The sequence below is a fragment of the Contarinia nasturtii genome, unplaced genomic scaffold (genome assembly GCF_009176525.2).
Source record: "Contarinia nasturtii isolate CC-2019 unplaced genomic scaffold, AAFC_CNas_1.1 Cnas_scaffold_745, whole genome shotgun sequence".
Taxonomy (NCBI): domain Eukaryota; kingdom Metazoa; phylum Arthropoda; class Insecta; order Diptera; family Cecidomyiidae; genus Contarinia; species Contarinia nasturtii.
Window position 1 is genome coordinate 2,028,681 of NW_022198093.1, and position 27,320 is coordinate 2,056,000.

Consider the following 27,320-nt stretch of genomic DNA (forward strand, 5'->3'; position numbering starts at 1 on the left):
GTTCGTCATTTATTCGTTTCTATCGTCGGTTGTTTGCATTTGCAAAATCGAGTAATTTATTTGTATATTATCTCTTATTCAAGAGTCCGTATATTTAATTTAAGAGAAACAACGATCTTCGAACTTTATCACAATAAATTACAAACGGAATTTTCTTTCAATCATTAGAGAAAATGAAAAGACAAATCGATGGATAAATCAGGGTTGTTTTACGTTTGAAAGGAAAAAGCATTGATTCTCATTAGGGAAAAACAGAAGAAAAAAAATTCATTTGTAATAAATTAAATAAAACTTTTCACAGGCCATCGTTTTTCCACGCATCGCAATCAAAACCAATACGGGCGCTTTGATTGTGCGCGAAACGGAAAAAGTGCTCGGCGAAAAGGTAACAACACGCACTGAAGAAGTGCCGTGTCCGGTAACCGGTGTTCCTCATTTACGAACCGTCGAAGTTGTTGAGAAGCTCATCGAAACTGAGGTAGTGTTTGCTAACATATTGTGGGTTTTGTTGGTCAAAAATTTGGTTTTATTTGGTTGCTTTTTGGCAACCGCACCGTTTTCCGTTTGCACAATCTTTTCTCTGTGTGTGTTTCTTTTGTACATTTACTTCCGGTGCACCAATAGACGTGCACACACTAATTCAAGCTTTGTTCTTTCTGCCATTTTGTTCGTGCTTCTCTGATTGATTGATTTTGGTTTTGGAATTAGTTTGTATTTCGAAAACGCACTCTGTGGCCTCGCCATCGATTCCATTCGCAATGTTTTTGTATATAGTAGGTAAATATGCTTAGTTCAAATGCACCGCAATAGAATACGATATAGAATTTAAGTTTGGTTCCACTCCTTTGTGCGCTCTTTTATTGCTTTTTGTTTTGTACGACAAATGTAGGTTGAGTTCGATTCATTCACACCATTTGTACATATTTTTGCAATGAATTTTCAGGATGAATACACGCACTTGCACCCGATGGCAATGCCATAACTTTAACAGGACTTTTTTTCAGTTTGACGTCAGATGAATTCAAAAAAATGGTAAAATTTATTTTGCAGTGTTCCACTTTTGCCTCTCTTGTATTAGTTTATGACTTGTTTGTCTGCGCATCATCGAGAAAATTAATTTGATTTCAAAGCTTTGGCATCATGGATGCGTCTCGAAAATAGTAACGTAAAAATGCCTAGTACTATGTTTACGCTTTTCGCTCTCAATTCAATTGAAAGATTCTTTTATAGACTTCCTCCCTGTCGCTTCTCATCTCTTTTTTTATCCAATTTGGCCCAATAAAATAAAAACCTATATTGCGTCTTAACATCGACATTTTTACATGTATTGGACATCTAAAACCCACGCAACCAAGCCAAAATACACTATTTTCTTCAAAAATCACATTAAATTGGTAAAAATGTTGTTTACCATTTTAACTTAGTTGAGCGATTGATGTGTCAAGCCCACTGCCAAACAAAGTTCGATGTTTTTGTGTCGAATAAATAAGCCAATGTGATTTTAAAAAAAACTTTTGATGGAAAAAAGCAGATTGTTCCCCTTTTTCTACTTGTTAAGCCATTTTATGGACTCTATGACATATAAATGTCGATCACAAAAGATTATTTTTATATAAACTCTTTTCTAGTATACGAAAAATTTTCATTGAAAATTTGAGTAAAAATAATAATAAAACTTTTTTGCTTAGTCGATGTTATCGTTGGAGCATGTGTTGCCTTGAAATGAAATCGACTTTCATTGTATTTAGCTTTACATGCAAATTTCACTCGAAAAACTAAACGTTTTGTCATGTATTCAAACGACGAAAAATCGAAGGATGATTTTTTCGAATTTTTGCCTCTAAAAATTGGGCCAAGATCGAATGGAGGGGAAAAATACGTTTTCGTTGTCCGATTTCTGCTTGAAATGATGCAGTTCAATGCATGTTAACATGAGAATTATCATTGAAAATTGATGCCTCAATGCATATACACGTTTATGTCATGTAGATAAAAAAGTTGAATAAATGAATGACCAAGAGCAAAGAAGTGTACAAGAAATACACTACAGATTTTTCTCAGCTACATTTCTGCATAACATTTTTCCATGCCAAATCAAATCCCGTTTCGAAAAATGAACACTGGGCAACAAGCTGATACACACACACACATACAATCTAGGAATCTTCAGCACCATAACGGAAATATGGAATAGTATACATTGTGTACATAGCAGCTATAAGCTAAAACTTCAACGCATCATTTCATTTTTATCGTAAGCGCTACCAACACATTACCTTCCGTGTGTCACTTGAAACGTGTTTGTTCGAGATCATGTTTTGTTTATCGATTTGGAAATTGGCATATATGAGATAGAGAAAGGCGATAGTCAGCTATTTTACCAAGATATCACCATATTCTCTACCAATCATAAGCTTTGAACAAAATTCAAGTACACATATAACAATGTATTTCAATCACATCGCTTCCGTAATGTGGTACTTTTCTTCATCGGCTGCATCGTCTTTCACTCAAAATAAACTAATGTAAGTATATTGGATACTTATTGTTCATCGATATCAAGGAACTAGATAAATATAAATAACATTTGGCTTATTAATTTCAATGCAGTCTGCGCAATTATTGATATATTTTCCGACTTTTTTCGTTGATTTCCAAAAAAAGGAAATTGAAAGTGTAATAAAGGAGATATTTACTGTAATACTAATGTTGGAAGAATATACACTGAAGCACATGAAAAACAAATCTTTTGAATCAATTCACTTTCTTTCACCCGTGGAGTATGAGTATGAATGACAGTAAGGTTAAAAGTCTTATTATCAATTCAAATATGTATTTTCAAGAATTGATATCAATTCAAAGCAATATACCTTCTCTTTTGAACATATACTTATCCAGCAAAATACACATTCGACAAATCTGAATGTAAAAAAAATTCGAATTCGTTTCCATCCTCGTTTGTATTTTTATAATAACTAAAAGTAATAACTTATTATAATCCCGATTGATTTTTTTTTATATTCAACTACAACCAATGACATTCTTAATTATTGTGTGCACTTTGTAAATTGACAACGATCACTCCCGAATGCAGAGATTTTTTCTTTTTGGATATCGTCGTTTGAAGTACCTTAACGAAACGATTCGGTAATCAATTCCCAGTAGTATATTTCCGGTCGTTCGCTATTCAAATCCAATTTTGATGTTTTTAAAGAATAAAAAATAACCAGTAGAAAGTGCATTGAAGTCAATAGAAACAAGTAACCCATTTGAATTTGACTTGATTGTAAAAAGTTTCTGAATGCAATATAGAAAAGAGTTGATGTTGTTATTATCTGTTCGTTGAATGTGTATTGTTGACATTGTGCATTCATGAATCGATTTTTTTACATGTGTAAATGTATTGATATATAGTCAGAGCAGGAGCAAAAAGGAGCAAACGAGTGAAAAAGACACATTGATTGCAAAGTAAAAGATAAAACGCAAGCCAGATATTTCAATGCATCACATAGTGGGAGGAGAGAGAAGACGAAAAAAGAGTATCAAGTAATAAATAATGATGATGATAATAAAAATGACGGTGATATTTCTATTGACAGTGTGTAGTTGGAATTCTCTCGACTGTCATGTTTGTATATGTGTGTGTGTCGCACAACAATGAAACGTCGTTCGTGACAATTCTCATTGTAAATGTGAATATAAATTATTATTTCCCACAGTTTGCCGTGTAACTTTGCTTTGAATCTCAATCAATTTTTATCGAAGAATATAATGTTGATTTTCTTTTCGTGTTTCTTCTTCGAAAAAATATATCATCATTTTCTTCATCGTTGTCAGAGTTTTTTGATGGAAAGAAAAGAAAAATGTTCAAATAAATTCAAGAAAATTGCGTTGATTCGAAGCACTACTGTGTAGTGTTGGAATATTCATATATGATGCAAACACCGAATGTGCACAAGATTCAAACAATTTTTGCAACATTTTTGCAATTTAAGTGGATATTTGTATAAAGTAGTAAAATTATCCGATGCGAAAAAGGGATTGAAATGTGCTTATACATTGAAGTCGATAATCGTACATTTTTATTGCACTTTCAAGAAGCGACACTCGACAGACATCAAATAGTCGACCGAAAAACATATCACTTTTTATCACGAATTTCAATTTGAATAACACATTTCTCATGAGTTTTATATTGGAACTGAATGAATGCAAACTTAAAAACGAGGAGACAAAATAGTATTTGTTATAATACAGTGCATACTTCGCTGCAGAAATTTACATTCATTTTATCACTCTCTTCCTTCTGCTTTCATCTTCTTTCCTACCTCTTCTTCCATTTTCGCTCTTCGCTTCTCTATCTTCGTTTATCTCACTTTTCGACACAAAGTCGAAATGTTAATAGCAGATTGTCATACAACGCATTTCATTATATGCTCTGAATTCATAAATAATTCCAAGTGTTTTTCTATTTGAGTTTTTGGACTCAGGTGAGACTACCGCCCTCAAATGATAGTGTAATACTCGCAATTGTAATTCAACAATCTTAATGAAGTTTTTACACCGGCATCACCACTTTTACCGTGGAAATATTAATTTTCTCATGTTGCGGCCATTAAAGAATTTGTATTGTACTTCGGGCGCATAAGCCTGTTGAAATTACATCTTAAGCTTAGTAAATGGCTATAAGTTTTTGCGCGACACAGCTCGCTCAATGTGACAACAAATTTGCAATGCTTTTAAAATACTTTGCCGTCATTAAGTGTGTCGCCGCAACGGTAAAGGTGTACATAACCAAATTGTTATTATTTTGGACGACAACAATCACCAAGATTACTATTCAAATGCCAGATTCAAATGAAAATTAAGCTCTTCCACTGGAGATAGAGAGAGAGAGAGATCGAAAGAAAGAAAGAGAGGTGGTGAGACAGAACGAAGAGAGAGGGAGATATAAGTCCAAAGTCTATTCTGAGTGAGTGCTTATGAATTAGTTTTATGATGTTTTTACGGCACTTCATCATTTTCACGACAAAATGAAACATTTTCATAAAGTCGACATTCGCGCTATGCTCCCCGTGTCATACCGTTACCATTTCGGACGATGTTTCATTGAAGTTTTTCGCTTTTGAGCTTCCTTCACTTAAAATCCATTGCAAACTCCAACACAAAAGGTATATACATATATTACACCAAATATGGAAATCTAGGAGAGGTAGTGTGAGAGAGACCAACTTTATTTGTGTCATCACAAAACTCGCTCATATTCCTACTTTGAATTGTCGCTTTCCATTTTTATCCAAAACTTTATTTTCATCGTCTGCATTGAAAAGCAACGAATAACTTATTGCACAAGTTTTTTTTTTTGTTGCCATTCCGTTGGTTCACTGTAAATTTTGCGGCAAGATAAAATGGCATTAGCACCTGATTTCAATGGCAGAAACGTTTCGGGTGTCGAGAAACGGCATCAGCCATACGCAGAGAAAAAAATGTTGGTGAAAAGTTGCGCTAGAGTATGGTGTGAATTTTCATTAGGCATTGTGCTGAGGTGCTATATACCAGTCTTATTTCCAACGGAATATTTGGCTGATTTTTCTAGCAGTGTTTGTTTATCGATTTTACGTTGCAAACTATGGTGCACAATAGACAGAATGCGAATGAGAGAAATCGGGTGATGGGTGAGATACGAGATTTATATTGCCATTTTCTTTTCATTTTGCCGGTTTTTTTTTTTGTTCATTATTTCGCACAAATATATTTCTTCTGCTACAATTGTTGGGCTCCTTTTCATCTTTGGATGTGCCCTTTAGTGTGTGCGCTTTGTTGTTGTTGTCACTTGTTATCGTGTTTCCGAGAAGAGAGCTTTGGTGCCAACAATATGGTTGATTTGTGAAAAAGTTCACATTAAAAAAAAACACAACGACTTTCTTTTGCTGGCCGAAAAACGAATCTTTGTTGATTGTTCGCAGGAATTTTTTTTCTATATGTCGTATGTATTAGTTGGTATCACCATTCGATTTTTGCTTGTTTTTCCACTTGCTATGATATACATATTTCTCAGCGTACATTTTCTTCTGTGTTTTATCTTCTGCTTTATATCCTTTATTGTTGCTCGCACTACACATAGCATGTTCAGCACATTTATTGTATATTATTTTTGTATTTTCCATTCGTACACTCAAAGGATTTCAGTTTAAAATAAATTTTTGTTCTTGTTGTCTTTTTCACGTCTTTCGTTGTACGTCGTTTGTATTTTTTTAAGTAGTAGTAGACCGGCACCGTTTGATGTGGTTTTGATGAAAGAATGAAAAGAAAATACGATAATAATCCTCTTCTTCAATCATTGTTTCAATCATGCCCATGCAATTTTCTTTATATATTTTCTTTAGGTCGAAACTTGTCAAGAGAAGATAATTACGTTGGAACTCAAGGATCCAATCACAAATGTCACGCTAACTGAGGAACAACTTATGGCAGCCAAATTGCCTGACACACCAATCTCACCGTCTGATGATGAAAATTCATCAATTATTACGGTGCGTTCGAATGCAAGCAATAATGATAGTATGGTACGTCTGCATTTGGCCACCGAAAATAATGAAACAGACGCCGCGCAAAGTGCATCGGGTGGATCATTCCTGATGACCGTTCAGCAGCAACAGCAACAACCATCGTCAAATGTGATTGATGCGAATAATGATGATGGTAAAATGCAAACAATCGTCGAAGTGGTGAACCCGTTAATATCCGGTCAAGGTTATGCAAACACAATTGCGGTGGGTGGTTCGAATGATGATAACTCGTATCCATCATTTGATCCAAATGATGATGATAATGCAGCTGCCGAAGCAAACTATGATTCGCTTGACATGTACAATACGGCCAGTGAATTATCGTTGAGCGACAAAATGAAAAATGTGCTACAGGAATTAGTCAAAAATGAACGGGTACGGTTGAGCTTCTCACAAAGCATATCCGAAGGCGAAGACAGCGATAGCGAACAAAATGATACTGACGACGATGCAAATGAGCCATTAAAACATGATAGCAGCGATGATGAATCAGCCGCACCCATTAACTCCACGAATCAAACGGTGAACGCACCAGCAACGATCGAAATACCAACAACGGAAGCAAATGGAAACGCTGTTATCGCAAAGCTTAACATTGTCGACACGAAGGAAAGCGATAACAGTAATAATGATGATATACAAAATGCCAACATTATTGATGATAACTTTATTTACAAAAATCCCAATTTTTTGATGGCTGACGATGAAATTGATGCGAACACCTCACAACAAAGCGGATCCACTGTTACACGCAAAGACCGCGATGAAAAATTAAAAGAAAAACTCTTGGCCGAACTGAATGTGCAACCATCGGCGATGATGACGACGATGACATCGATAGCGGTTGACACTAAACCTGAAATTCTTATAACCGAAAGTACAAACATTGATCCAGATGAAGAAGAAAATTCGATTTCGATTCAAGACGAAACTCCATCAACGCCAACATCACCCATTGAAACGAGCAGCAAAAGTGACAGCATCCAGTCAGCTGGTACGGCAGGCAAACGAAAGAAGCGAAAAAATAAATCCCGAAAAAAGTAGTCAATTGAAGCATAAAATATAATTCAACACTCGTTTTGAAGCTCCGATGATGATGCACTCGCATTAGAAATAGTTTAAGAAATATATTTTTTTTTTGAGTCTAAATGTATGTGTGTAGGTTAGGTTTTTTTAGAAAGACGAAAAGAAGAGGAAACCATGTAGATACATTTTTAGCGTGAGGAAAGAGCGCAATGCAATATAAAATGGTGAGCGATTGAATGGATGGTAAGCTGTGTAGTTTTGCAATTGTGATTGGAGTTTTTTTTTATCGAAATAGGGAAATTGAAGGAAACACATAGAACATTTCAAAACATTTAATGTATTGCATTTTAACATATTGAAAGTTGTCAAGCGTATCGAACAATCGGTATGGGATTTTAAGCTCATTTTATTTCGCTTTGCTCATTCAACAAAACGGAAATTATTGTACGCGTTTAGATACCGAGTAAGAAAAAGAGAGACGGATCGCGAGAGAAATAGACAAGGGATGATAAAGAGAGTAAATGTTTACTCCGTAAAAAAATCCAACAGTTCGACTTTGTATCGCAGCTAAACTCCATAAAAAAACGAAAAAATGAACATCAATAGTAAACCAAGTTGGTTAACTGTGAGCAGCAGCAGAATCACTTACATTGTCGTGGTTTTTTGTTTTGTTCGATCTCATTAGATATCAACCAGTCAAACGATAAAAAAATGAATTTCGATGGAAACGAAACGAAAACCCAAGCTAAAACAAAATAAAATGACATTTCAAACAATTTAAAAAACTGTTTCCACATTGTTTCCAATGTTTTTTTTTTATTATTTTTAGTTGTGTATCATTGTGTTTTATTCAGTAATTCCTTCGTTCACATACTGTATCCGCTCTCTGTGTATCAGTGGATGTGCATAACTTTTGTAACAAATAAATGTAAGCGCATATGTCGCTATCAGCATTCCAATTTTATTTGATGTCTCTTCATGTTCATAACTTTATTTTATTTTCATTGTGCAAATTTATGTTCGATATGCGCATAAAATGTAATATTTTCCAATCATTGTAGACACAAAAAAGTCACACACACAACTACTAATAAGATTGTTGAACTCTTGATGCGGGCATTTTATAAAATTCATGTGAATTTCTTTTTTTTTTATTTCACGAGTTGTACACTCTTACAAAACACTTACAATAAAGAAACTCCAGGGTTGTAATTGGTCAAACCAGTTTCATGCACATCTACGCACGCCCAAATCAATTACATTTGTTTGAGTCAAAAATGTCTTATCGCATTCGAAATGTTTTTTATCGATGCACATTGAAATTCAATTGTAATAACTAAAGACGAAACATGTTTTGATGAAGTTAACGATATGGACGACGAAAAAAAAAGAGAATGCAAACCTGTAAATATAAGTTGATGCAATGATTATGAATGCTAATATGGCAAGTGAATGCGTGCACACAGGTTGGGTCATTGCACCGGCGTGTATGTGTAAAAGAGTCGTCGTTCATCGATTGAATATGCGATTGACGGTGGTGGCTTTGAATGTTCCGAATGTTCTCATTATTTCAGTGCTTCGATTGCACTGATTCTAGTCGCTTGGGTATTCACATCGATGGTAATCATTACACGTACATAGATCGATTTCGTCTAATTCATATATGTGTGTATGGATGTCGATTCTGCTGTGCTCTACATTTCTTACACGCTGCAAAATGAATGCAAAGACGGTATGGCGGTTATGCTGAACGAGCACCCGCACCGTACCGTTTTTTACCTTTTTTTCTTCTTGATTCAGCGTTTGAAGATTCAATTACGATAGTTTTTAGCGGATATTACGTGCTAGTGTGGTAATTTTGTGAATCGCATTTGAAATCCTTTCTTCTTAATGTTAAAGACAAAAAAGAAATTCTTTTAAATTCAAACGAAACGGTTTTTGCTCGATTGGAAAAAGATGCTTTTCTTTCATTCGAAGCTTTTTTTTATAATAATAATAAAGTGCATTTACAGCATTGATCTTCTTTTGCTTCTCCACTAAAAATCATGGCCTTAAAATGTATTTGATGGCTTTATCATGAGTTAAGAAACAAATCTTTATATATATATGTAATCTAATGTTAATTCTCGTTTAAAATGCAAAAATCATTTATTTTAATGGAAAAAGAACATTCTAAATCTATCTACTATATTCTATATTTAACTAAACAGATGAAACGAAACAAAAATTAGCAAATAAAATGTATTTCTAAACAAAATAACATGGCATTTCTAACATTTTCACTGTCTCACTTACGCTTGATTAATTATTCAATGGGTATATGGAGGAGAAGAAGGAGAAGGATGGATTATAGGTAAGTTAGAAGGTGAGTGGCCATAAGCTCTTGACGAGCACTTTTTTTTACATGAATTACCGAGGTGTGGAACAATCTAAAATTCACTTTTATCCTTGTGTCTTTTAATACCATAATTTACTGTGTCCGTTCGTTACATTTTCTCTCCTGCTGTCTGCTTAGCTATACAGAGAGCCTCATAAATAACTGCATTAAAGAAATGTTCCTCTTGAGAAAATAACGAGAGAAAAAAACCGGGAACGGAACGAAAGTGAAAAAAATAGTACGCAGTTAAAAATGGAAACTTCGTCTCATTGTGACCTGGAAAATCTGGAAATGTAGTACACAAAAGAAATGTAGCACACACAAAAATAGTTTAATGTTCATAAACAAGTCGAGTATACTATTGAAGTTGAAGTGAAGCAGATGGATGATTATATCATGCAACCGTTGATGTTGTAATGCTTGTTGTCGTAAATTGGCTATTACACGACCGAAAAAAGACGAGGGAGAGATAGAGGGAGAAAGCAAAGGAGAGAGGAAGAATGAGAGAGAGAGAGAGAAAATGGGAAGAAAAAAGAAAAGAGTAGAATACATTCACCCAAAAAGCAAAATGACATTGACAATATGCTTAATAACGACTCAAACGAAAAGTCATAATAATGAGCCATTGTGTTTGCCAATGGCCATGTGTTGAAGCGTATATAAAGATTTTATGCGCATGTAGTTTTACATTGTCTTCGACAATAACAATGATGTTGTGAGCATTTGGTTTTTGATTACAATCTATCAATCGGAGCATGCAAAGTCTACGAATAAAATTGGCCATTGCCAATTGTAAGACGAAGCAAGTGAAACAATATCGATGTGATAAACACAAGTACGACAAACAATCTTGTTTTGTACCTTGAACTTGAGCATTTATTGCATCACGTCCGACAGTCGATTTGATGCTTCTGTCCCTTTTCTTCTACACCATACGAACATGTGCTTCTTTTATTTCGATCGCACCCTTAGCATATTGTTTTTGAAATGATTATTCTGCTGATTCAAGCGTAAATTCGAATTCGAACGGTTTTATGTCATACGCATGTCAAGAAAAATGAACAATAGAACAGAACGGTCTTACATGGAAATTGACCTCTCTCTCTTTCTTTCTCTTTGATGGGTAAAACTAGATGATTTTCAAAAAAACAAACGATCATGAGTAAAATCTACACTCTTGAATTGTCTTGAATTGTCTTGAATAGTTATCACACAGAATTGATTTTACGGTTGCTTGAAGTTAACGTTGATGTACGTGTTTGGCTCCATTTTAAATCTTCAAGCAACTGGTCCAACAACAGCATCGCAATTTCATTCGCTTCACTCATCTTTTTCGCTTTAATTATGATAAAATCGTTGCTGTTATTCATCGCTGTTACGTGCCTTATTTCGTTCTTGTGCTACTGCCATCCATGGACACAATAACGATATGATTATTATCATTTAGATAAAAGTACTGGCTGAATTGTACATTGTACACACTCTTTTCCATATCTTTGCCATTTTTCTTCCACATTCAATATGTTGACTCTATCTAACTTTTATTCATTGCCATTGCTTAAAGATTGTTTTACGATTGTCCATACAAATTGACGCTGTAATTGAATACATTAAAACCGCTCAATACATAATGTTCACACATAAATTGCCTTCCGTGCGCTCTCAATGTAATTCATTAATTTTATGTTGTCATAAACAGCACAAAAAAGTCCTATAGAATAAAATGAGAATAAGGACGCGACAGTTGAACCTCCGTGATTTTGTTTGATTGAAATAACGGCGTCGTCTGTGAACATGTGTACATGTTTCCGCTTCTATTTCTCGGCCCACACCAATTATTTTCCACAACAAAATGCTTACGGTCAATGGAATACGTGGTCGATTAAGCATGATTTAATTACAACAAGCTTCATTCAGTCGATTTGTGATCGGAATCTCTTTTACGAAAGGATGGCTTTTGAATTCGAATAAATCAAAGTGATTTTAATAACAATTTAATTGAATCTATTCCATTGCAAAGAAGAAACAATTCATTATGCCTTTTTATAATTTAAGTGATATTTATAACTTTCTGTTTTAATAATGTCCATTAATTATTGTGCAAAAGAAAAGTTCTTGGGAATGATTGCATCTGATCACCACCATCTCGAAAATCTCTCAATGGGCACCAGCTTTGCCGTCTTCAAAATGAAAGGTGACTACTGCATCATCCTTGAAGACGGGTTGCCCATTGCCGGAAAATTGCAACCAGCTGGAGTTTCCTCTGGTACCCTCAATACCAGATATTGTAGCACTTGACGGCACTTTACCATTAGTGTTAAAAATCCCAACCATGGTCCAATAAAGATTATTCGTTTCAGAATTTGGTCGATGATAACATAACATGTTATCTCCATTTAAAGGATTTGCATTCGAAAGTGTAACAGTGCATTGGGCCACGCCAGGCGGTTGGTTCTTAGTAGCTTTATTCCAAGTATCACCGATCATATCAATGCCACAACGATCGGATCCCAAATCACAGGTGTCAACAACAACAGCCGCCACTTTTCCATTACCACAATCGATGTCGAGAATTAGACCACATAGGCCTGGTCTGAATACTAGAGGGCCCAAACTCTGTTGTTGGCCCAATGCAATTGAGTCTTTGTATTGATAGTCACCTTGTGGCATTTCACAACTGCCCGCACTATCCGATTCACCATAATAGGTAGCCCGAATAGTCTCTGATTGCATTTGAGCTGCCACTTTCACCTTGAATTCAAACATATTTTTTCAATTATTAATGAATCATATGTAAATAAATAAATCATAAAAATAAGTAGCGACTACCGTCCTGATAAGGACTAAAAAAAATGTAAGACTTCTTTGTATTTTAACCGATTTAATTGACTAGAGTCCTGATAACGCTATTACAAACTTCATAGATTTGATCATTTTTACACACGTCAGACGGAAAAAAATGGAGCCTTCTAAAATACAACTATTTTCGCTGGAGATCAAGCAAGCTATGCAATTTGTTTTGATATTTATTTTTGAAAAACAATCGAAATAATTTCAATGAATAACTTCTTCCGCACAGTTCAAGTGTTTATCAATTTGTCGAATGAATCAACTCTGAGCTGCAAAATCAATATGAACTCGCTTAAATGCTGTTTCGCCATTTGTTCGTATATCCTTTTCTTATTTTTCATCAATTCCATTCCAAAAATATTTACCGACATCTAACTTGAAGAACAATAAACAATACGAATTGCGCACAGTTGTTTTACGCACGACTAATCTAGGCCGTTTTGGGCACATTTTGTTTATTTATTTTGTTGCATCTGCATCTGTTAATTGCTTTGACGTAAGTATTATTTGGAATTACGCGATGCTCGTTTGACTGTTGTATAGTGCAAAATTATATAGGTAGTTCCTCTTATAATTATAATGTGAATTTCACGTGAACGAAAAGATGAGAACTTTACATGATAAATGATAATTTTTTCTAGATTATTGTAGATCTACAAATTTGCCAAAGAAATTTCTTTCTAATTTTTTTTTTCAAGTTTCTCGAATATCACGTTGTTTTGTAGGAGTTAGAGAAGTTTTTCTACAAGATTTACATTCAACAATACACACCGAAAAACACATGATTACACAAATGTTTTCATTTATTTGTTTTCCGTTCACGGAAGAGGAGAATTTTGTAAAAATATTTGCTCATTTGACGTCAGTCATAAGATGGTGAAAAATTTAATTGAATATAAAAATACACGAAAACACTTAGTTTTGTTATTTTTCAATTGTAAAGAAGCGCTGAATTAAAACACACATAAATGCAATACTAGTTTTATTGCTTTCTCGAGAAATTTATTCATTTCAATTGCGCTGCTCCAGATTCTGAAATGAATCTGTTTTCGTGTGTCGTTCTATAAGCGTTAAATTTGCATACTTACACATCCTGTCAAAAGAATGTAACCGCATTAAAATAAAAAAAATTCTTTGTGTTGTGGGAGATAGAAATAAAAACAATAAATTAATTTGTCAACACTTTACATGAAATGCGCACATACAAAAACATACTCCAAAATGATGCTGAACTCTAACATTTTTTCCATTTTGTATGATATGGCCTTTGGTTTGCTGTTGCTTAACCCGTAATTGCCTACGTTCATCTCGAGCTTCATTTTTTTTTCTGTTAGTAACACAAATTACGTTTTATCGATATTACATTTATAGAAAAGTTATTATTTTTTGGTTTTATGTAGCATATCGCATAAATCGTCAAATAATTTTTATAATATTTCAAATTGAAGAATTAGAATTGATAAAAGATTTTAAATCTAAAAAAAAGATCGCCCAAACCTTATACACAAGTTGGCAAAGAAAGTCTGAACTCTTTTCTTACTTCAAAGTGAGTCATATGCATTAGAGGGTTAAGTTTGTTTATAAATCAAATTGCGCCTTAATTCGAAAGAGTTTCTTCATTACTTTTGATATGGAAATGCAAAGATATGAAACAACATTTTTTTTATTTATGGCCATTGCATGAAGGTTGTTTTACGATTGTCCATACAAATTGACGCTGTAATTAAAAACATTCAAACCACTCAATACATAATATTGACACACTCATCCTTCCATGCGACCTCAACGCAATTCATTAATTTTATGTTGTCAAGATAGGCAGCATAAAAAGTCCTATGGAATAAAATGAGAGAAATGAAGCAACATTTAACCAGTTGAATCTACGTCGCTGTGTCTGCCTTTGATTGAAATAACGGCGTCGTCTGTAAACGTGTGTATGTGTTTCCACTTCTTCACTTTATTTCGAGCACAAAGTTGTTTACGGTCAATGGAATACGTGTCCGATTATGTATCATCTCATTAAAATAAGCTTCATTCAGTTGATTTATAATAGGATATTTAAATATCAATTTGACTAAACGCTTTTTTTTTGAAGTCGAATAAAACAAAGTGATTTGAATAATAATTTAGATGAAAATTGTGTGTAATGCATATAAAAACGGTTTCATAAATGTTCACTCATTTCAATTAAACTGTAAATAACGACTGCTGTTTGCCTTCGTTTTGTATAATTATGTTTTGAAACATAAACCAAACCATTTGCATCCACACAACAAGTGTGGAAGTTTTAAAATATTGGTGTCACCGGAATGTTATTGAGTTTCAAATATGTTGAATGGAAAATGTAACAAATGTTATTTGCCTGCCACGTTGAATACAACAACAATTAAAACCAATATATTTGCAACGAAAATTGATCGATTGTATGTGTTTTATTGATTAGAATTCTTCATGTATTTTACACCATTTTGATATTATTATGATTGACTACACTATAAAACCAAAAATAAACATTCTGAAAGGTACATTTAGTTAATGAAAACTAAAGTTTATCGTTGATATTTGGATTTGATAAGATTGCAACATATGCTTGCTTAGCGATTTTTTCGAGAATTGGATTCGCCATATTTTCAAAGAGATATCGTTTATATTCGGTTATTGATATAGACTTCAGCAATGGACGTGGTGGCGTTGAAATTACATGTGTATTCGTAACATATTTATCCGGACAATGATAGTCATCGATGGTTTCTTCAGATACATAACCAAAATACAACAGTTCTTCCTCACAATCCACGCTGATGTATGTTCTATCATGAACAATCCATTTCAATCCAGTAGATTTACATGCCATGGCATTTCGTCCCACTTTCCCTTTAACGCCATTCTTTTTAAAGATATTTGGAATTCCTCTACTACTACTATTGGTGATATGGATAAATTCGAAATAGCCAGAAACACCGCCCAAGCCACCTGCGAATGCAAAATTTATTATTAATAACATCCGTACATATATATAAATACTTTATTTTCATCTAATTTTCTCTATCTTACCAGCACCGCCTGTTCCAGTCTCACCACAACAATGACTTGGAAATTTAATTTCTGTATAATTGACACTTTTTCCAATTATCGATTCAGTTTCTTGTTTTACATATAAACATGAAGAGTTGCCCTTTTTGAATATCTTTTCAAATGATCCACTTTGGAAAGTTTGTAATTCATCATAGTAGTCATCTGGATAGAAATTAAATGTACCATCTCTTTTCTCTTCGCGAACCAAATTAACATCTTGATTGCCAGTTCCATCTTGTCCATTCCCACCGTTGCCGCCAATGAGCTCTATTGTCAGTGAATTGCCGTTTATGATTTCATTGGCCACACCAAAAAAGTTGCCGGAATTGGTTCCCGGATTGCCTGATTTTCCGGCCGTTCCTTTTGTTGTTGGTGGTGCTTGTGATGCACCGTCGAATCCATTTAAGTGAAATGTTGATGGTTGCAAAACATTCCATTTGTTTGCTAAGATGTGCAACTCCACATTTTCAATTCCATTCAAATTCAAATCACTATCGATGTAGAATGTGTCTGTCACAAATACATTAATTTTTTTTATTTCTCTTCTCAATGGCACTATACCTTTTATCAGTTGAATGTCTGAACTTTTCACAAAATTCCCTTCAATCATTGCTATTTCGTTATCAAAGCGGTATATTGGTAATTTTAGTGTTGTATTAATGATTTGATTGAGTTCATTCAGTTTTGTTGGTGTAGAATCAAAGTTTGAAAAGTTGTTAAATCGTTGTGTAAACTCTTTGAAATTCTCAGTCGTAATTACTAGGCCCTCTGCGCTTCCCACTTTTCCCCAGTTTGATAAATCGCGCACATTATAAGCATGGACATTCTTCTGAACTTCATATGAGGCCAAGAAACTATAAACATGAGGTAAGAATGAATACCAACCATATTCTGAACTGATGAAATTAATTGCACTGAATGAGTTCATAATCCAATTTCCAATCGGAATATTAGTCCAATATTTCGAAAGAGACACCAATTCGTTAAGATATAAACTATCCTGTTCAGTTCGATTACATGCATGCATGTCGATCGATGTTATATTTAAATTTCTTATCAAATTTGAAAATTGTTCGATTCTTTGTTGCAATGTTATCGCATTTCCAATTGTCTCAATGGATTTCTTTCCGGTTTGTAGAAGATTTAGCTTGGTATAAATGTCGTTCGTTTCTTCCATTTTTTCCTGTAACGCTCTCAATAATTGTTGATCAACCTTTGCTATGGCAACCGAAATATTATTCATTATTTTTGGAACTTCAATCGATATGCTATTTTGTATGTCAGTTTCAAATTTTTTAAAAAAATTATAGATTCTATTGAGAATGGAGTTGTAATCAATTGTTTGGATTGAATTTATGTTTGACAAACGTTTTTCATTTGTAATGAGCGATTTCAGCACATTTAGAATGCTTTCGTCTTGTTCAATTTTGCTGAAGGCATGTTCTTCAATCGATCGCAGGCCAATCTCTTTGATCAGCCCTCTAAATAACTCAGTTAGATTTTTCAAATGAAATTCATCGATTTTTTCATAAGATCCAATTTTCAATTGTCCAGCGTGAATAATTTTTAATGCTCTTTTAAAATCGTGCATTGATTGAATGGTTTGATTCACCTCATTTTCTACTTGATCGTTGATATTTTTCAATTGTAAAAAGAGGTTATCGACTGTTTGTTCTACCATCTCCCTGACATATAGTTGAGCTTCGGCTGATAAAGGAAACCCGAAGTCATTTGGTTGGAAATATGTGTATACGGTGTGTTCGAGTATGGATTTGCGTATAAGATTACGGCCCACTACATATTTTTCGATATCGCTAAATCTTCCCAATTCATCGGGTTTCCAAAACACTGATATTCTTGGATACATTATTTCCGATTGCTCAAGCAAGGCATCGATCAACGAAACTTTCTCTTCAAATAACACATTTCCCATCAAAGTTGAACGATGTGCAAGCATAAAATCGGCAGTTGTGTTTTTCACATTTTCTTCCAAAATTTCGATAATTCGTCGTCGTTGAACATAGTATGTTGGTACTTTGGTCACCACCAACGATAAACTATTCTTGAAGCGTTTTAAGTTTTTGATTAATTGTGTTGTGCTGGTGAGCAAATTATCGAAGTCGTGACGCGTGTGACCGCTTTTAACAGATTCGTAATCTACAACCATGACAATTTTTATATTTTCGGCACTTTCGATGATGCGTTTTATTAAAACTGTGGTAGCGATTTCAACAGTTTCATTACGGGTATCCGCGAAACCGGGACAATCGTACCAAACATTTTGCTGTTCGTCGATCACCATTTCTGGAATTAATGTTCGCGACACGGTCGATGAAATAATAGTACTAGGGTCAGAATCTAGTTCATCTTTAATTATGTAATCTGGATCATTTCGATTTGATGATTCCACCGAATTCAATTTGCTGAAATTACCGGCGGCATAATGAATCAGAGTTGATTTTCCACTGCCTGTATTCCCAACTACCACTATTATGTTCGGATTGTTTATTATTTTCAATCTATTTTGGGCATTATACACAAAATCCAATGAGTCTCTGGCCGAATTGAATATGTTTTCTTCACTTGAAACAACTATTAGCACAGCATAAACCACGAATGAGAATAAAGAATTCATTGTTCACCCAAAACCACTAGCACAGTAGAAAATTGAATTTGAAATGATGAACTTATCAAAGTGGCTCACAGTTTTATATACTCATTCGTACAGCTATTACATTTATAAGTTGTGAAATTAAATAAGCATTTCTTTATCACTAACAAAATGATTGTGTCATATATACATTTCTTGAAATTAGAATAATGAAGTTATACGCATGTCTATATTTGAAAAAACGAAATTCAGACTTAAAATCTTATCAATCTTATTTGCAGTTTTTTTGGGGAATTTTTATTCTAGTTACAAAGTTTTTATGATTCAGGGCGATATGGCTCATTTGTTTTTAAAGCAATGGCCGGATGATTAATAATATTTTTTTATAAATAAAGGTTATCATTTAGAGCATAATGTTCAGATGGCAATAACACGCATAAGCTTATCTTCAATAAAAAAGATTTTTGGTCGGCGACATAAAACCCAAATGAAAAAGGAAAAAAAATAAAAATGAAATAGTGATTCAATCATTACAACCTTGGCAGTGACATTGATGAGTTCATATTGTAGATGTTTAACAGACGAAGTCTCCGATTGTTAAATTATGTATTATTAGAAAATATATGTATAAATATTTTACGCGATCAAATTAGGCGCGTTTTTACCTATTTTATAATTTTGTAAAATCAAAAAGGTTATAACCTAATTACGTGTGATAATTATCAACTTAGCTAGTGTTAGTTTAAAATAACTATTTTTCGGCCAATATTTAATCACACCATTGCTGCAAAGACACTTAGTTACAAGCGCCATCTAGTTCGTGCGAGAAAAAATCTTCACATTTCACACACGTACTATTGAGTTACTTCACTATGCAATACAGTGAGGGCGCCAGTGATACGTGTTTTGCAGCAACCCAGTGTATTTAATGTGGATTTAACGTTATTTTCCAATAAAAATAATATATAAATATTGTTTATATGTTTTATGGCATTTTTATTTATATTTTTTCTTCAAAATTTTATAAACTCAAAACCAATTTTTATCAATTTATACTGTTGATATAGTGTCACTGTAGCGATAGTGTTTTCTGGTCTCTATTTTAAAATAACATTAAATCTCCGATTGTATATTTTCTTACTGATATCGTTTATATTCGGCTATTGTTATGGACTTGCAATGGTGTGGGTCGCATTGAAATTACATCTGTATGCGTCACCGGGTACGACTAAGGCTAATGTCTGTCTCCTTAGCTACAAACAGCCACCTGTCGGTCAGATGTGTCATCTATCCATAACATTGCTTTGACAGCTAAGCGTGCTAAAAAATAATCAGTGTAAATAAAAACTTGTTGATTATATTTTAAATAATTGGTTTAAATAAATTTTAATAAAGCCAAATTTTTTTTTTTGTGTTGCTATTGTGGAGCAAAAATTAAAACTGGTGGCTGTTTGTAGCTAAGGGGACAGATATTAGCCTTAGTCGTACCCGGTGGTATGCACAGATATAACATCTGGACAAAGATATCGAAATCCATCGATAGTTTCTTCAAAAAAATAAAAGTATCAAAATAGAAATATCTTTATTACAGTCCACGCTGATGTATGTATTAGCATAAGATTTAATTTCAGTAGTTTTACATGCGGTTATTTCGTCGTCATTTGTTCGGTTTTTCTTTGTTTACGTTTTGAAGAAAATCTACACAAAACCGATATTTTGTATTAAAATAAGCATCCCAGATCGCCCGGATTTTCGTTTTAAAACCCGGACGAAAAATCGCCCGGCCCGGATATCTTAAAAAAAACAGATTTCGCCCGGTTTTTTTTTGAAAAAATTCAATTTTTTCTAAATTTCAATAATTTGTATTTTTTCTTATCAAAAATGTTAATTTTCTTAGTTAATTAATAATTATTGGACGCTTTTAAAAAATTACAAATATACAAGTGTGTTTCTACAAGTCAATAAATCCCTTGTGCAATGATTTTTAATCGAAATTAAATACTGAATTTAGTTGAAATAGTTTTGTTTTTCTTTGAATTCATTTTTTTTTTTTTTTTTGAAAATTTGAATTTCGCCCAGATTTTCAACATTTTCGACGCCCGATGCTTATATTAAAATTAGATGGAAAAATGCAATTTCAGACGGATTGTCAACTAGTTCCGAATATGCATGTCACCTAGTTTTCATTGTATATAGAGAAAGCTCTGATGATCTTTATTTTGCATCAATACTTGATCATTTGGTTTGATCAATTTCTTTTCAGCGATGATAACAAGTGAATATTTCATTTGTCATTTGAGCTACAAAGTCGCATCTTTTTCCATTGATTGTAGCTCCGTAACTCGATTGCAGTGAATTTGGTCTGGTCATTCATGAAATTTCACTATACATCGACACATGGTGATTTTCAAACCTACCTGTTATGATCACCTTTTAAATAGCATATTCGGTTACTCATATCGGTATACTCAAATGAAATAATGTATACTGCTATTTAAATCAAACAATATGTGGCGAATGCAAAGGACCATACATTTGGAATATAAGATCCCCGATCTCTGGTTACACGTGGACATGTTTTGGAGCCAACAAAGAAGGTTACGAAAAATTATGCTTGACAACAGATATTTTAACTTATCGCAGCGAGATAAGAAAACAATTGTTAAAAGTAAGCCACGTGTGTTTGTCAGTAAAATTCTTCTATTTGGAATTGCACTACACTAATAGCTAGGTTGTTTCGATAAACGCAAAAAAACAAAATTGAAGAAATAATTTTAAATGTTTTTATTCACAATTGAATGTAAAAGTAAAATTTTAGCACAGTCGATTGACGTACCAACATATGGTGTTAGAAATTTTGTGTATGTCTCAAAAGAATCGTTAATCTATTTTAAATTTGTTTTTGAAAACGAATGATATTACTTAGTTTTCATAGAGTAAAATAGAAAAAAATAAGATGTACGAAAAATTCCTAATGACACCTGGAAATGTTGTTTTCGAATATTGGGGCATAATAATCAAATATGATCAAATTCCGAATTTAAATTGACGATAATAGCTGCCAATCGAGAGTATAAATATTAACGCAACGCTTAGTAGAATATCAAAAGGTTACAAGCGCTCTTAATCGCTTCGTTCTTTCAATACAAGAAAATTGAAAACAAGACTAATTTTTAACTAAAAAATGTTTCACTTAAAAATTATTTGCGCGTCCGTTCTGCTGATTTTTTTCTTTGTAAGTAAATTAGCGATACTTTTCCGAAAGAATTCAATTAGTTTGCTATATTTTTGATTTCATTTTTTGCATTTCAGTCGTCTGTTAGCTCTCAAAAAAATGAGTTCGAAAAGCAAGTGAAGCTTTTTAATCGCATCCGTTGGTTTCAATCGCCTGGACAGGTAGAAAATACAAGATACGAAGACTTTGCGATAAGAAAGTTAAAAAAACACGATAAGAATGTTTATGTTGGTGAAGTTTATTCTAATACTCATGGATTTATTGCTAAAATTTACGTTCAATATCCGGATCTACCATGGAATCAAGTTGGAGAATCATTTAGATCCTTAATTCTCGATGAAACGACAAATTATGTAAGATGTATTGCAGGTCAAGTTTTTAAAAGCTTAGAGGATGATGGAGAATCGTGCAAATTTATCATAGTAGGTCTTGCTGAAACTGAATTTCCAAGAGCAATTGTCCCAACACCACCATCTGGTTACACAGTAATAAACACAGCAATAAATCGCAGAAGATAATATCTATTAGATATCAATATTTACCAGCAAATTTCCAATATAATGTGTAAATATAGCAAAAATGCATGTATTACTGCAGTAAATAACGGGCAAACAATTTTTGTTATCTTCTGAATTTACTTGTCCACGTCAAATAAATGGTCACCAAAAAGACCAAAAAAATTTAAAATAATCATTTGTGTATTAATTTTACAAGGCGTTAGGAAGTTTACTACAAATATCTTTTTTCAGAGATACATCTGAGCAGACACACAGCTCAGTTATAAGTTGAACATTCCTCAGTCGAAAAGTTGTGTTGTTTTTATTTCGTTACATATTTAGAGAAGAAAGCTCTTTAATTTTTAATATTCACCTGTGTATTTCTCGGAAAATTAAATATTTTTATTCGGTTTGAAACAAACTACAATTTTGTAAGAAAGAATTGGCAAAATCAAACCTTCCTTTTCAAACATTTTGAACGAAGAAAATATTCGTTCTTACAGATCTCATCGATCGAAATGGGTTCTTCTTTCCGTGGATAACAAACGCGGCAAATATTCGATTGTCGCAGCTATTTACATAGAATAAAATATTTTTTTGAGTTTCAGTATTGTTTGCTTCAAACTTTACCGCATCTACCGAACTTATGCAATTCTTTTCCTTCTACACTTTGTGTACGTAAAAATAATAAAACTACAACAATAAAGAACTAATATTCGATTGATGCATTTGATTGGATAAAAAATATAAATGGCTATTTTTTTCGCGAAAAAAAACAGTGATGGTTTTTTCCTATCTGAATAGCGCTAGCTATTTGCAGCGTCTGAACAGCATTGCTGCCCAGATGCTGAATCGAAGCGGTTGCCGCACGCGTTTTGTACAAGTCCCACTTACATTTGACTTTTTGAAAAAAGCTCTACTACTGGCACCATCTCTTTACACAAAATCTAAGTTATAGATTTGTTTGTGTATTTCTCAATTGTAATTTAATAAATTGTTCAATTTTTTTAAAAACATTTAAGTAATAAATAATTTTTAAAATGATATTCAATTTAAAACACAATAAAATAAAATAAAATAGAAACAAAACAATACACAAGAGAGAGAAAACAGTGGAATGAAAACAATCAATGTTGTCACTCACACGAACGTTTTTCTACACGAACAGTAGAATGACAAAAACCGAAATGAAGTGCACATGTATTCGCATGTATTTGAATATTGATTGTTGAGCGTCGCTACATACATGCACAATGCGCATAAGCAAACGAATCAACGTTACGAATTTTGAACATGTGATCCAATGAGAGCAATGTTATTCGCACAAATACATGAGCATTTCACTTTGGTTTATGTCATCACATATACCGGCTGTCAACGATGAGCATGTAAACAAATTGTCATTTTGTATGGTACTATGTTTTGAGATTTTATATTAAATTAAATTTTTTTCATCAATAAAATTGCTAAGTGTGCTCGATTAATTTTAAGTGAAATTTGCAATCAGATTTTAAATGCTACGAAATTTCACGTCGAAAGAAATACATGCTCTACGCTATGTGTATATATTTATATAATTTTTTTTGTAATGAAGAGAAGACCGAATAAAAAGGCGTTTCATATGACTTAAATTGGCGGTAGTAAACCATAAATATGTATATAATAACTGTTGTGACTTCTATAATTCTTCTCTTTGATTTTGTTGACATTTTTTATTACCAGTTATTAAATTACAATTCAACGCAACTAAAATGAATGTAAATATGCGATTTCTCTCAAACTTGAGAAATACACAAAAACTTTTATTACTTCAACGTCGTGTATAGAGATGGCGCCACGTTGAGCGGAGTTCGGCAGAATAACACAGAAGCCCATATAATGCTAGTCAGGGTTGGTTTTGTACCACACAACATATTGTCATATAGTCTAAGTAACCAGTGAGCTCACAGAGTATGATACACTAATACCATAGTCAGTATACAAACGCATGTCGAACAGAAAACGAACGCGAACGTATATGCTCTTTGTGGTACAAACGAAGTGTGTTGCGCGTGCGGCAACCGCTACGATTCAGCATCTGGGCAGCAATGCTGTACAGGCGCTGCGAATAGCTAGCGCTATTCAGATAGGAAAAAACCATCACTGAAAAAAAAACGAAATATTCACCAGCTGTGACCACAATATGGCAATTTTAATTTTTATAATCTTTGAATCCGTTTATTACCTTTTATAAAGTTTTTGCCGCAGAAAATAAATATTCATTAAAGGTGTCCAATGAAAGGAATGATTTTTTTTTTGAAATAAAAGTGAATGCAACAAAAGTGTACAGAGTATTATATGGCACCACTTGAGGTGTAGTTTTCTCGAACTCGTTCGTTCTCTCGGAAAAAGTGTGAGCAAAAACGGAAAACAGCAATCCAATCAATTGGAATGAGGCCAATTATTTTAATCGAATCTGGTATAGCTTTAAAATCGTTTGCAGTAATTTTTTGTTACAAATGTTCATTGCAAAAGTCCATAACTTACAACGTTTTTCCACTCGCATTGTCGTTCATGCACTTAATCGATCCAATTAGCAACATAGAATCATTTTTATCCAACTAATGGCGGCAATATTTTAATGAAATCAAAATTCAGTGCGCTGAACATTTTCGACAGCCTAATAGTTTGCGTTCGTTCGAGCATCGCATTTGTAACATTGTACACTTCATTTTATGAAACATTATGATTTTTTTTTAAAGTTTGCCAATTAAATATTGAGATTTCACACCCTAGAAATTCGTGCAATTTCCATTATTCGATTGGATATACGAGCTCGGATTATTTTCTCGTTTGATTTGTGCAATGTCCGCACGATATCGATGACTAAATGATGGATTTATATTGAATTCAAGTATATAATCACTTCATGCCATTGTCGATTTCATTCAACATTTTCGATAGAATTCGAAGCTTTTATCCACACATATAATTCAATTTTTGTGTGTATTTATGAGCACTACCGAATACGCTTTTTGCACGACAACACGCGCATCTGTACGTGCGGAATTGTTTTTTATGATAATATCCGTTTTTTATGTTCGTTTCGACTGGTTTTGAGTGTGTGTATTTTCATTCTTTTTGTGGTTTAACTGGCCGGAAATTGATTGATGAACATTGTTAAATAGGTTAAATGTATGGCCGCGCCATAGGTCGCACGCGAAAATGTTCAATTTTATAACGCCACAAAACCTTTGTACAAACAAATATATTGATAAAAAAAACCAGCAACAATCATGACAAACCCACACAACATATCAAATTTCCTTTACAGAGTTTCATCAGACTCTCCCCTTTTTTTCATGTCAACTGAAAGGCCTTTTTTGCCACAAGTTGACGTTTTATACAAATAAATGCAACAAACCCGATTAATGATACGGCACATAATCACATAACAACTTATTTTAACTCATAATCTCAATTGATGAAAATTTTACTCGAAACGGCCACTGAATTTGATTGCATGTCCATCAATCAACTTGTTTTCAATGGCAAATTATTCGATGCGAAAATTGGTTTTCTACATTGTTTCACATGGAATTTAATTTAGCGACAAAACCTCAGCATCAGCACATAAAAAAGTGTGCAAGCGAGGTAGAAGAGAGAAAATGTCTATGCATACTTGGATAATTGTTTTTTGATCCTGACATTCTATGCACTGCCACAACCAAACAATTTTCAATATGAATATACTACTATGTAAGCAGCTCTGGCTCTCATTTTACATTGTTTCACTTTAACCTTCGGTTTTGTAACTAACCTGCATCGCACCATTTATGAGTGCGTAAGGTGCGGTGAAAATGGGATGAGTCGCTGTACATCCTAAAGATAGCAATAGGCAAACACTTTTCGAAGTAATTTTCCTTTGAATTGGGCAGAGGGGAAACGTGTCGGACAGGGTTTTTTTAGACCAAGGGACATATTCGGACACATTTTAGACCAACGAACATGGTATATTCTGTCCGAAAAAAACGGCGACACAGATTTTGGTACTGCCACCAAATATTTTGGTTATGAAAAACTTACCTTTCTGCAACTTTATTCTATATCCAACCTTCTGCAGGCACAAAGCATTCAGTGAAAATTTCGCTTAAAATCGACAAAATTCAATGATGAATTCTGTCAATGACAACCCTTGTGGAAAATTACTGACTGACTAGTCAGTTAACTAATTTGGGACGTTTTTGGCTAAAGCCAACTGAGATTGAAGTTGTTTTAAGTTGATTTGGCTGATTTTTCAGTCAATCCTAGTAGAGAAAAATACAACTTAATTCAAGTTCAATCGTAGTTGACTACATAGACAAAAACGTCCCAAATCAGTCATCTGTTCAAGATGACATATATAGACGACTAAAGTCGACTGGGTAGACGACTTCAGTTAACAAAATTCAATTCCAGTCGATTTCAGCTGGTTACAGTCAGTCATTTTTTTTCCACACGGGAATATTATGTTTAAAAATTGTGAATGGTGCTAATGAGCAACAATAGCATCTGATGTGGTGATCCAAGGTGATTGAATTTCACAATTTTTTTCAAATCATTTGTTCATGCAGTAGTAATCGGACCTGTCCACCAACACAATTCATAATACCATGAGATGCGTTGTATTCCATATCTATTTTCTATTAATAATTCTGTCTCTATTACACTGAATTCAAGGTCTTCCATTTTTTACGCTTAATTGTATAATAATACAAGGTATATTGTTCATCAAATAATGTTATTCGATTTGTTTTTCAGATTTTGCGCAGGAAATATCGAAAATGAAGCAAATTGGCAGAGGACTGCGTCGAAGTACACATTATTAAAAAAACGTAAATGAAATTAATTTTGACCGGGATGAAAACCAATATTTTTATCCTATAATTAGATGAAAACATGAACAATAGCCGTTCTAGATAGCAAAAATGTATCATCATGTGTCATTTTTAATGACTTAAAATACTCCAATTATCTGATTAACACAATGGGCCCCGATCGTATCAATCAATAAATTAACTAACGCTAATTGATGCAAGCATTGTTCTTATTCTTCATTTTG

At 33.5% G+C, this 27,320-nt stretch overlaps 1 protein-coding gene and 1 long non-coding RNA gene across 15 annotated transcripts in view; both read left to right on the top strand.

The window, feature by feature from the left end:
* LOC116341762 (protein lap4) overlaps positions 1-27,267 on the top strand; it is a 126,499-nt gene extending 99,232 nt beyond the window's left edge. For 12 of the 14 annotated variants that reach the window (XM_031769022.1, XM_031769024.1, XM_031769021.1 and 9 more), the window contains 2 exons: positions 302-478; positions 6,387-9,665. In XM_031769022.1, the coding sequence (XP_031624882.1) occupies positions 302-478; positions 6,387-7,613 (1,404 nt within the window). In that variant the 3' untranslated portion in view covers positions 7,614-9,665. Of the gene's footprint in view, positions 1-301; positions 479-6,386; positions 9,666-27,019 lie in introns of those variants that run through there. The other 2 variants (XM_031769035.1, XM_031769031.1) reach the window with 2 other exon arrangements.
* LOC116341764 lies at positions 21,612-22,433 on the top strand. Its single transcript, XR_004201188.1, has 2 exons — positions 21,612-21,743; positions 21,821-22,433. It is a non-coding gene; the product is annotated as an uncharacterized LOC116341764 (long non-coding RNA).
* Positions 27,268-27,320: the final 53 nt, after the last annotated feature.